We start from the raw sequence: 13,221 nt of genomic DNA, 5'->3' as shown, positions 1-13,221 counted from the left end.
TTTGTTCACCAAGTGTCACTTTTACACAGCCAGGGAGTAGGGCTTGTAAGTACAGTACAGTATGTACAGCACAAGTACTGTACAGCACCACTCACTTCAGACGGGTCTGATGTTTATTCCCTGTAAGGTAATTTGGTAAAGCACTTAATGTAAATATATACATACATGCATGCTATGATTGTTTCACACTTATATAGTGCCTTACATTATGGTCGCACGCCAATGGTCACACAGTATATCCTCTGTGCGTCATTAATGGTAAATAGCAGTGGTCGAGCTACGAGTAGACCAGTGTATTCCCATGTTATTGTGGTTAGCAGAGATTTCTCCCCATTGACCCTGACACACAAGTTGCCGCCACAAAGCTGTGTGTGTAGGCTATACTGTGCTTTTTTAAATACATATAGACCTGTGCTCTCATGAGCAGTGTTGGGCAGTTGTTGGTATAGGAATATATTACTGTAATATTATTACTTTATCAGTAACGAGTAAAGTAAGGTATTACTCTGCCAAAACAGCCATATTATACCATTATACGTTTGTAAAGAATAGCACATATTGCATATTACTTTTTTGTTTTTGTTTTGTTGGCTGCCGTTTGAAAACATTACAGTTAAAAGTTTGAGAGAGATTGCTGTTTTATTATTTTATAGCCTTTTTGGAAGATTGGTGACTCTTATTCTTGATATTATTATTCAAAACAATTGGATTCAGTTCTAAAAGAAACTGACTAAACAGATTGTGTTGTACATGATACCTTTTTTGTGGGTGGGGTCAAAGGTAATATGTAATATTATGTAATAGTCTTGATTCTAAGTAATATAATATTATTACTTTTTTAAGGAGTAATATGTAATAAATAACATATTACTCTCTTGAGTAATATTGCCCGGGCCAACACTGCTCATGAGCCAGGGAGTTGGTTTTACAGCACTGGTGACTTGAGCATCCTTCACGGCTTGGCATTGTAATTCAGCAGACTTTAGTTGGCTTTCTTCTCCCTTGAGCCAAAAGTGAAGTCTGAGTCTTATCCACTGCCGAAAGCATTCTGCTGAGTGACACTCGAAACGGTGAAGGTTTAACCAGGGTTTGTGTTGTGTCTGCTAACACTGTTCGAAATGTGTTCTCTGCTAACACTGTACAAATGTATTCTAGAAAGCTACAGCAGGTTTCCCTGTCAAAACAATGATCATCCGGTACTATGATTTATGGATTAATTTTTTTAATCTAAAAACATGATGTTAATTGTTTAAGTCGGACCGAATTGTCAATGTGTACGATCGGGTGTAAGTGTGTTTATAACTGTGTTATGTATACAGTTAGACTGGTATTCACAACATTTAAATATTATCCTATAAATTAGGTTTTGTCATTTTAATTACCAGCATAACCCAGAAGATGATAATTTTTTAGTCATGACCTTGGAATCGAGAGCAGAGCTAATGTCAAGGGGGGGGGGGGGGTATATGTCTCCAGTTCATTAGCCTAATTGGTAGGATGGGACACGTTTCCCTCATCCAAGAACAGTTGATCAGTCGTGATCTTTAGAAATGCTGCCTTCACCCAAAAATAACTATGAATTCCTGCATGCTCATTCCATTACATTTTATTTGCATTCTTTTGTGCGCTTTCACCTGCATGATATGATCCTATTGGATGTACGAGGGAGCGAGGGATTTGCCATTTTTTTGCTGAGAGAGAGAGAGAGAGAGAGAGAGAGAGAGAAGCGCATGCACCCGCTATTCAACAACAGACACACAAGGCACATGCCTTTACAGAAAGCGAACGTCTGCAGTCTGTGGAAATCAATTTTCACCCTAATTACCATTCACCACCTGCGTTTAAAAACATTTTTGTGGAATCGTATTCAACAGTAAAACACGTGGGACGTCTATCTTGAAGGATGACTGTCGGTCTCTCGTCTTCCGTGTCGAGGTGTCAGCCGTGGGCTAGTCAGTGGTAGTGGTGCATCAGCTGGAAATGAGTGGGAATGTGCAGAGACACATATTGACTGAAGATCCGTTACAGGCATGGCAGTGAGCTCATTTGCTCTTAGGCAAGGTGAAAATCCACAGTGTTTGTGATTATGTCCATGTGGAGACCACAGGGACAGACTTTACGCTTCCTCTTAGGGGACGAGGTCGCTAGGGGATGTCCCCTGAGGATGAGCAGAGTTTCTCCCTTTTGGAATGCAGGCACCATGCGAAGAACCTGTGGAACCCTGCACGCTCTTGATTGAAGGAGTGATTTTATGTATTTATATATTTTGACTATAGTAATTGCATGGATTCATTTCAGCTGAGAGAGGTATTTGGAAGTGTAGTTTTCGTAGCCCCCATATGAGCCACGGATGATTTATTCGTTTAATTGCAGAACTACCCCTAACACAAAAGCAATTTGTTTTCTACGGTAGTTGTTGTTGCTGTCCATGGTCCTGAACTTGTGCTCCAGGGATGGTTGAAACGCTAAGTATCGCAGTTATCGGTGCTCCCGGAGTCGGTAAAACTTCTATAATACGCCAATTCATCTATAATGATTTCTCAGAGGAGTACACACCGACCAGAACCAGATACGTATACAGACCCTCCGTCATATTGAATGGCAACATGTACGAGCTGAAGATTTTAGATGTCCCGCCAATTTCTTCCTTTCCAGCCAGCTCGAGCCAGGTAATATTTATATTTAAGACACATACAGTTTATGATTGTTGTTGTTGTTGTTGTTGTTATATAATATTTTGTCAGATTGATTGAATAATATGTAGGTTTTATGTATTTCCTTTTTATAGAGTTGAGATGAAGAACCATTTAAGTCCATAATTTATTCTGACCCCTCCCCGAAAAGTCCTATCTGTCCTGACCTCTTATCCATAATTTATACATTTTGGATAATTATTATGGACTTAGAATCTAAGTCCATAATAATTATCCAAAATGTATAAACAGAAGAGTTGAGACAAAGAACCATCATTCTAAGTCTTAGATGGTTCTTTGTCTCAACTCTTCTGTTTATGACTATGGGCAAAGACAAAACAACAATTTTATTTTTTCTATCACTATCAGATGTCCCCAGTTGCTATGGAGACCTGGTTGACTTGAGCCTTGGAGAGCTTACAGTACTTTGACTTAAACTCGCTTTTCTCTCTCTCTCTCTCTCTCTCTCTCTCTCTCTCTCTCTCTCTCTCTCTCTCTCTCTCTCTCTCTCTCTCTCTCTCTCTCTCTCTCTCTCTCTCTCTCTCTCTCTCGCTGACCCTTCCCCCATACAATGCCAGTTTGTATGATAGGGTTGCAGGGATATTATTCCTGTACTTCCTGATTTAAATACAATTATTTATATTTAATTTATCCTTGCTGAGCTTTGTGTACTGTTGTGCTTTGGGGTTCAAGGGAATCTTTGTTGATTGCTTCTGTATAATTACACCATGATATTTTTTGTTGTGAACTGAATATGCAACCACACTATATTATGATTCTCTGCTGTCTTGACAAGTGTATAAACTCTCGTCTCTGAGGAGCATGCTGTAAAGCACCCAAGAAGGACATTTCCACGGTTGCTATATACTAGATAGAGCTCCCATACAATCCCTGATTGTACCCCCCTCCACCCCCACCCCACCCCACAAGTATGCATGCGTTTCCCGTCTCTCACCCTGAGTCACATTAAAAGATTCCATGAGCACAGCTGTTCATTTTCTCACATTGTACTGTAGTTCCATGTTGCTCCATATAATTCCATTATTGATCCATTTCAGAATGGAATTGGGCTGCATTGAACCTTGGGAGGAGTCAGTGAATCCTCTGTGTATAAGGAATATGGGCAAAGAAACACATTAACTGCATGCAACAACATTTTGATCGGATAGATTTATGGTTATCCATTTGTTCCAGAATGGTCCTGAAATATGTGTTGTATAGTGTTTCTGTTCATATTCTGGCCGTTGTGTTATATTCATTATGACAGGACTGGTGGGACATATCAGACATTCTTGATTCACCACCTCCCTTTCTGTGACCCACTGGTCCTGCCCCCATGCTCTGCACAGAAATGTAACCTGGGTCAGGGTCACAGGACACAATGTTGAAGCAGGGCTGACACACACAAAGACACCTGATTGAGATTTACTTCCATTACCAGAGCAGATTGAATTAAAGCATGCAGCCCTCTTAGAGGACTGCAGGGAACAAAATACTAATAGAGAGAAGAGACAGATTCTGCTGCAGTCTATTAGCTAGGTTACATGGAGTTTAATGGACACTGTTGAAATAAAAGTTGACCAAATGGGGGTTCATTGTTTCCCTCATAAAAAAAAAGCTGGACAACAGTACAGGCTGAGCCTGTACGGTGTACGCCTCCACTCTGAGACAGCATAGTTACCTGTCTGCTCTGAAACACTAAAGCCTAATTTAGGCCAATACAACTGATTTTCAAATTGAAAATCTATTTTCAGCAAGCATCATGACCATACAACAAAATATAAAAAGACTAATTTTGTCAATGTCCTTCTCTCTAGCACTGGAAGAGTATAAATTAAGAATATAGGCCTAGGCTACTTTTGAAAATGGTGACTCCAAAAATAGGGACAGGGTTAATGTGAAACAGGTTAACATTCCATGATTTTACTGTGAGTCTGATGGAAATAATAATTTGGTTGCTGTGCGGCCTCGCTGTCCTGGCTGTCTGTCTGCTGTTTGTGTTTGGAAAGCATCTGTCACAGTCTGTCAATGGGATGTGATGACAGATGGATTCTAAGCAGCATATCAGGCATTTTTGTTTTTCTATTATGTTTAGGTTTGGGGGGGTGGGGGTTATTCTCATAATCTGCCCATTATTGTGGTTATCTCAGTCAATGCCATCTATGATAATGATATGGAATTGATTTGGCTCTTATCTTGCGTCAGGTAAAACAGCACATGAATCATTCGGTGCCCTTTTTAGCAGAGCCTTGAGATAGGAGCTGTCAAACGCATGCACACAGGCCTGGCAGAAATGTGAGGTGTGCATTCTGTAACATAATGTTACGTGTTCAGGATGCTTGGTGCATGCACTGACATATGAGTGTAATGTAAGCCATCACCCTTTCAAAAGCTTACACAACATTAATCTAAATATTTGTTCCCTTTTACAGAGACCACCTGCATAGCTTGATTTAGTCTCGCATGGCCAGACTAATATCACAGTGCATAGATATTAGTCTGGAATCTCTGTGTGGAACCTGCATTTCCAAGGGGCGGATACAAAAAAGCCTCTGGTGATATGATAATAAACCCGCCCCATATTTGCATACTGGTCCCTGATTGGTGCCCCACAACTTCTGGGGCAGCTAAATCAGTCATAACCGATCGGGCCAGGCTAAAATAGATTAGCAAACTGTATAGGTCATCCATGACACGTTACGCCCAATGGATGTAAGACATTCTAGGATCTTATTGACCAATGTGAACAATTTGGCCATTTGGGGCTCATCTTCAAAAACCACACAGCCTTCCCCCAACTCTCTTAGGCGTGAGCACTTATCTAACGTATCACGCACACACTTATCTAACGTTAACACGCACCCAATATACCAGTGAGCTGCCCTCTCTTAATGATGCAGGACATGACAGCTTTGTTTGGCTCTATAAATACAAAATGAGGAATGCTACTTTTACTTTCAAAGTCTACGCTTTCAGAGTTAAATGAACACCCCGCATTTTACTATACAGATTTCTTTAGCTATGTTTCAGGGTTAAATCAATACTCCAGATTGTACAGAAATAACGATTTAGATTTCTTTGACTGTATCTACGAATTGCTTTTTGTTTCTCACTCAGTTTCATTCATTTCCCTGGGTTTTCTTCTTTTTTTAAAGAGGTTGGTGTGTTGAGTTCCAACACTGCGGTGTTGGATGTACTGTAAGCTCCTCCCCCACATTAAAAACAAGACCTGGGTGACAAAGAGATATTGGATGAGAGAACACAAGGTTCTATTTTTAGCCCACAGTGATATGAGGCTGCATCTGAAGCACCTACTGTAGAATGGATGCCAATAAGTATATATCACATTGTCAGCTTTGCATTGTACATGAAGATGTATGCATCTCCCAGGGCGCTCAGTGATGATTCACATCACTGAAACTCAATATATATATTGGGACACATGTTTTGGAATAATGTACTACAAAGGCAACAACGCACTGAAATGAAAACGTGTTGTGTTTTTGCATGCATTTTGATTCCGGAAATCTGATATCTCTGAGCAATCTTTTCACTTTTAACCTCAGTCACGATGTCATTTCGTGGCCTCGTTCCTTATGCTCTTTCTCCCCCTTTTCCCTGTCTTGCCCACCTTTGCTGGTAATGATCTGTGCGCCTCCATGTTTGTATGCATGCCTGATTATCTCCCTGCCTGCATGCAAGCGAGTCCCTCCCACTCACTCACCTAAACGCAAGCACACTTGTATCACAAATCCCGTCTCCCAATTGAATGATGGCAATTATTCTTGGCTGACAATTTGACAAATGTTAGTAGTACTGTCATCATTAGAACTCACATCCATCACCATCGGCAGCTCCCGCAGCATCTTTGCCTAATGCACAAAGTCTAAATTAAAACACGCAGACCCACAGGAACGCGCCCAGGGGGCCGGCCTAGTTCCTGCAAGCCACCCCGTCTCCAAAACGGACGAGAAATGACAGAGTTACCTTGTGGGTGTCCCCGGGGGTCCCCGGGGGTCCCCGGAACATCCAGGGACCCCCTCCGGCGAGCCGCCCCGCGCCTGAAACGATCGAGAAATGACAGAATAACCACATGGTGGTCCTGGTACTGTACATACACATACATACAGACAGACATCGCTCAAAAAGTAAAAATTACTTTCGTTGCATAGATCATGTTCACGTTGATGTTTCAACCATACCCCCCTCCCCAGGGAAGAATATGCTGAGGTAATTGTGTTAAATTTGGGTTAGACATACCATTGCTACCATACACTATGAATAAAATGTCCTTTTTTTTGCAAAGATTCAAAGTTGTTCAATATTATTTATTGGTCTATGTTCAGATGTATTTCAATGTTAACATTGCTGGCCCTTTTTATGATATCAGTATTTTATCTTGAATTCGATTTGGAATTGAGTTTTAGCTGAATCGCTAGCCTCACAGTCCATTACCCCGCCCATTAGATGATGTCTACACTGGACCAGAGGTTATAGTATGTTCACACAACTGTTACAGCCCACAATCCTCTGGCACTCTTTAATCTTTCCCCCGTTCATTCATGTCTCTGTTTTGTCTTTTCTCTTTCCTTTGGCAGTTTGTTTCTCCTTCTCTCCCCTGATGCTCTCCTCTTTTTCTAGCTGCATCTTTAAACCAGCAAAAATCACATACTTACTTTACTTATCACTGCACACTGGTAATGGCAGTGGCCAGGTGGAGAGGGCATGGGAGTGAAATGAACAGGTCACCATGTCATGGCTGAACTGTTTGTCCCTCTAGCAACAGAAAATGTATTCAACTGTGCCATGCTTTAATTATTGTTAGGACATCATTACCATTAAACTAATAGTGCTATTTGCCCTCTGAGGCTGCACTGTGTAACCAACCTGAAACATCGCTGTGTATATACAGTACTGTAATTCTAATGTTTGTCCTGATAAACGCCCAACGTGTTTGCTTATTTTTCATGCACCGTTTCCTCTAGGTTCTTGGGAAGCTGTTATTTACAAGCTGGTGCTTTAGAAGAGCTTCTAATTATAAAAATGATTGACTCAAATATAACTATATATCAATGTTTTCTGTACTGTGTTTCTCTTTTAAGGAGTGGCTGGACTTGCGCTGCAGAGGGGTTCGCAATGCCAATGCTTACATCCTGGTCTACGACATCTGTTGTGTGGAGAGCTTTGAATACGTCAAGATGATTAGGCAGCAGATAGTGGAGCATAGGTATGGTCAGTAGTACGTTGTTTGGTGTTTTAAATACAGTCGCATGCAACTTGTTAGCTGTGGCTGCCTGGATATATGCTAGCAATCGCAATCCGAATGTGCCTCTTCCCATGACAGCATGCAATCCCACAGCTCCACATGCAATTCCATTTTTCTGACAGTGTGACAGTGACAGACAGTTCACTCTTTGTGATGTATCTTAATTAATGGCAATTCCTTCTCCCTGAGCACTGGAGAGCGAGAGGTGCATCAGTAAATTCTAGCGTTATAAACAAAACGAACAAAAGAAAAGCTCTGTCCTCCTAGCTCTTGCTATAGGTGTACACCTGCATACAGTATATGTGTATATATTTATGGGGGAAAAGATGACAAATGATTTGTCAACCTCTAAAGAGGTGCTGTTGATGAGACTATTGTGATGAGACAATACTTACATTGCAAAGTTGAATCCCCTTGCATGTAGTGATATTATTCTCTCATGGGGTTTATGCTCTTGGGTCAGTGGCTGAGCCATGAACAGCCCATGTGTTAATGACCCATGAAGAGAAGCCATTATCCAAACACCAAGGGCAAGAGAAATAAACATGAGACACGAAGAACAGAGAGGTGAAACTGACTGAAGAAAAAAAACTGTGCTGCCCCCCCCCCCCCCCACACACACACACACACACACACACACACACACACACACACACACACACACACACCTACAGTACTGTACGTACGTACATGCACATGTGCACTCACACACAGTCACTCACATGCACAAGCACATTCACACTTGCACACATGCACACACAAACACACACGCATGGCATATAGTATGCATGTGCGCCCCCACACAGTCACATCTTGCTCAAATCCATTTTTCAGAAAACTGCAAGCGTAAGTGGATTTGTAAGGGGATATCTTTAGTCTGTTATCTTTCCAGTATCCTGTGCAAAGCAGTAAAAGGGAGATGATTATTTGGAAATTGAACTTGAATTTGAGAGAAAAGAAACATTTACACATTTATTTTAGGATGGGTGCAGATGAAATTAACAGATTTATTTCCATTTTTGATTTACTGTGTTGAGTAAAAATGTAATTTCTGCTGTGCAGCCTGATTTTGCCTAGCAGCAAGATCTAATATATTATAAACATAATAAAAATACTGTAACTCTTCTGCAGTATCATCTTGTCTCAGACTTACCACAGTATTTAAAATGTAAGTCTAAATGTGATGATAATTTCACCCTATTTAGTTTAAAAGAAAGAAATGTGATAATATTGTCACCCACTTTAACTGAGCCTTGCTGAGATTCAGTTTTTCCCAGGTGTAAAGATTTATTATCAGCGAGCCAGGTGCAGATTCTACCGAGTTCAGAGCTGAGGGCCTTTCACCCTGTTTGTTCCTGTCTGAGACCAGCAGTGCCGAGTCAGCCACGAACGGGAACAAGTTGCAGTCACAGGCTGATGTGTCGTTTACATATTAGGAACAGTAAAGGCCTTAGGTTTTGTTTTTATTTAAAAAAAAGAATCTTTCCACCAAATGATGAATGAATGAACAGAAATCAAACATAAATATGAATCCCAGAAAACAAAAACAAAAGAAAGAAAAACACAAAGGTAAACAGCTTGACATAACTACAACAATACAGCATTTTTCAAGTTGAGTGCAAGGCAAGGCAGGAAAAGAGCAGGAGACATGACTCACAATATACATCAGATATATGACCTTATTTGTCACAGGCCAGTAAAGGCCTTAATATGCTTCCTTGTGGGAAAAAAATTAAAAGGTCAAGCTCACACAATGTTCTATTCTATCAGGCTGATAGAACACCTTCAACTGAGCTGTTGTAGTAGAGCCAAGGTACTGTAGGTGTCCTACTCCAAACTTCTTCAGGTGTCAGAGCCAGTACAGCCGCTGCTGAGCCTTTTTTCTCTATGGTGTGTCTTTCCCATATGAGCTCCTCCTCGATTTGTACTCCTTAAGGAACTTGAACTCGCACTGACGCTTTCCACTGCAGTGCCATCGATGAGGATGGGTGCATGATCTCTCTGCGGCCTCCTGAAGATCAAGTATGTTGATCTTGTCTCTGTAGTCAGACTCATTGTTGTTGACGATTTGGCCTAACACTGTCATGTTATATGTGTACAGGGAGTAGGGGAGAGGGTCTCAGCACGCATCCCTGCAGTGCTCCAGTGTTGAGGGTCAGGGGGTCAGATATAGCTCTAGGTCTCAGATCTTTGTGTCAAGTTTCACTGGGACAATGGTGTTGAATGCTAAGTTGTATGCCACAAACAGTTTACGTACATATTTGTCCTTGTTATCCATGTGTGAGAGGAAGGTGTGGAGAGCCATGGGAATAGCATCATCGGTCGATCTGTTTTTGCGGTATGCAAACTGCCGCGCTACGGATCCAGTGTGGCAGGTATAGCGTGGAGCAGATGTATTCCCTCACCAGCTTCTCAAATCATTTGCTGACTATCGGGGTGAGAGTAACGGGTCTCCAGTCGTTCAGGCATGTAACTTGAGACCTGTAGGGACCACAGCCTGGGAGAGGGACAGGTTGAAGATGTCAGCACACGCCAGCTGGTCTGTGCATATACTTTAAGGATCTGGAATCCCATCGGGTCCTACCGCCTTCTGGATGTTGACCGGTGTGAAGGCTGTGCGTACATCGTCCTCTGAGTTGGTAAGAGGGCTGGTCTCCTCTGCTGGTGCTTCTGATGGCCCTGCTTGGCTGCTGCGGTTGGAGCTGGTATCGAACCGGCCGTAGTAGGTGTTTAGCTCATTGGGGAGGGACTAGGCAGGTTCAGTTTCAGTTCACTTCTGGTTTTTGCTTTGCCGTACGTTATGGTGTGTACCACCTGCAACATGCCCCTGATGTTGCCACATGGTCTTCCATCATTGCGGAGTAGGCCTTTTTGTAGGCTTTCTAGATGGCACTGTAGGGCCGTGCGGGCATTGTGATGTGCGTTGCGATAAAAACTGGTGTACCATTCATGTAGTTGTGCACACACTCCGTGGTTTCTGATTTGGATACATCATCTGAACTGTCTTATATGGAACTATGTCATCTATGCATTGTTAAAACCGGTGACTGAGTCTGAGAATTTGTTGGCGTTATTCCCAGCGGCGTCCTTAAACATCCCGCAGTCAGTCTGGTAAAAACATGATTGTAGCATGGCGTTTGTGTCCTTAGACCATTTGTTTAAGCCTTTGCCTGTACAATATGGCCTGTGACTCTGTGAGAGTCAATGCACCAGTCCACCCCCGTCCCCCACACACCTCAAAGACCATGGGAACTGCACACAGCGATATTCACACTGTCTCGAGCAGTATGGATGCACCGTGGCTAATTTCTGGACATTTAATGTACGAGTTAATTGAAGTAACGTGCTTGAATACACCCACATATGATGATATGAATACAAGAAAATAAACAGTTGTCTTACACTACTCATGTGCACACAAGCAGTCATGCTGCAGCAATCAGGTCACATTACGTTAGTTAGCTGACCCTGTGTGATAGAATGTGCCAGCTAGACAGCAGACGTGTAGTTTGCCAGAGCTTTGGGTAATAAATCACCTTCAGTCCTCAAAGACATAAAAAACCATGGCAGTTTGATTTCTGTGTGTTTCTTTTTACAGAGTAAATACCACCACATATTCTCTGTTGCTTTCATCACCATCCTTAATTGTATGACCTTTGTTTGATCTCCCCTGTGCTATTGTAGGGAAGGCAGCAGCAGTGAGGTGCCAATTCTGGTGGTCGGCAGTAAGAGAGACTTACAGCGCCATCGCTTCACCCCGCGCAGAGCAGTTTCAGTGCTTGTGAAGAAGACCTGGAAATGTGGCTATGTGGAATGCTCTGCCAAGTTCAACTGGCATGTGGTCCTGCTCTTCAAAGAGCTGCTGGGTATCGCTGTGGCACGAGGCATGCGTCAGAATCATACCTCTATTCGTCTGCAAGGGGCGCTACAAAGGAACCGCTGTACTATCATGTGACCCTGCAGAGACACTCCCTCCTCCTCTTACCCACATCAACCAGGAGTGGGGATGGAGAAAAGAACTTCTATCTAAATGGCTGGAAAAATATATACCCTGAGGCCTCCTGCTTTACTGAGCTGATTATTCGTAATGAGGTTTGTGATGCCTATAATTTAGGCTATACTTAGTCAAATGGCGGAGTCACTTGCAGAAAAAAAAAGTATAATGCTTTGTTTTTGGCAAGTGACATCGTCTTGGAGAGTTTTGCGCTGTCAAATACATTGACTCCTCCCATGCCCATCCTGCCACTTCCTAGTCAAAACCTTTCAAATGGTTATCAGATGTTAATGAGGGTCGGTGGAAGGTGTCAAAGTAAAAGTACAAGAGCTTCTCTTTGCATCAGCCTGCCAGACAACTGTCATGTTCACTATGTGAGATGTTGTGCTTCCTAGATCACACAGCAACAAGTCTGACCAGCGACAGCCTTTTGGCTATGACTGTGACCAAGCTGTGCTTTTAAGTCCCACAATGAAGAGCAATATCATTGAGTCTTCCCTTTCGAAAGCATTTGTCATATTCAGCAAGGTGGACAGGATATACATACCACTACACATCTCTGGATTCCTTGTCAGGTAATATGTAGGCCTACTGTAGGAAAAGATAGAACAGTGAGTGAGGTAGATATGATGAATAAAATGTAGCTGATCTTTGGGGAAATTATTATGAAAGAGAATTAAAATAGATAAAACTAGGCAGTGTAACTTCTTAGATTCAGTCTTCATTGTCTTGTACACCTGGTGAACTGAATCTTGTGGGCAGAATTGCTTCTTGTGGTACACAAAAAAATCAATTATTTAATTGGGAGAGTATTCTGGGTGATTTATATAACCTAGGTTGCCGCCATGTCTTGCACTGACAATAACAGATCTACAAGCTCACAATGTGTCGCCACGTTGTGAGCTTGCATCAGCTAGCCTATTTTTGGTGCGTGACACCTGCTTCATATTATAGTTGTCTTGCATCAGAAAACACTGCAGACCCTTATCACGATGTAGGCTGTACTTGAATTGCACCCTCATTTCCTGACTATTTCGGGTGAATACATTACTTGCAGAAGGCTGCGGAGGCTACAGGAGGCTGCGGCGGTTGGGGGGGGGGTCCTCATGTGAGTTGTCGCGCCGTGAGCTTGTTGATCTGCTATTATCACAATATTTGTAATATTATTTATTTATTGAATTTGCCCAAAGTAGGGACAGTCAATGTGGTTAACATAATTATCATTATATATATTATATTTTATATATAATTTTTATTGTTAAATTGGC

The 13,221-nt window shown here is 42.0% G+C and overlaps 1 protein-coding gene across 1 annotated transcript; it reads left to right on the top strand.

Annotated features, from left to right (window-relative positions):
* Positions 1-2,453: 2,453 nt before the first annotated feature.
* rasl10a (RAS-like, family 10, member A) lies at positions 2,454-11,914 on the top strand (the record flags this gene model as incomplete). Its single annotated transcript, XM_080765556.1, has 3 exons — positions 2,454-2,669; positions 7,796-7,920; positions 11,644-11,914. 3 exons carry the CDS (start codon positions 2,454-2,456, stop codon positions 11,912-11,914), a joined length of 612 nt encoding a protein of 203 aa, XP_080621682.1.
* Positions 11,915-13,221: the final 1,307 nt, after the last annotated feature.

This window comes from Protomyctophum bolini (assembly GCF_963924005.1).
Source record: "Protomyctophum bolini genome assembly, chromosome: 6".
Classification (NCBI taxonomy): domain Eukaryota; kingdom Metazoa; phylum Chordata; class Actinopteri; order Myctophiformes; family Myctophidae; genus Protomyctophum; species Protomyctophum bolini.
The sequence above is the reverse complement of the archived record's forward strand: the minus strand, read 5'-3'. Positions and strand labels throughout refer to the sequence as shown.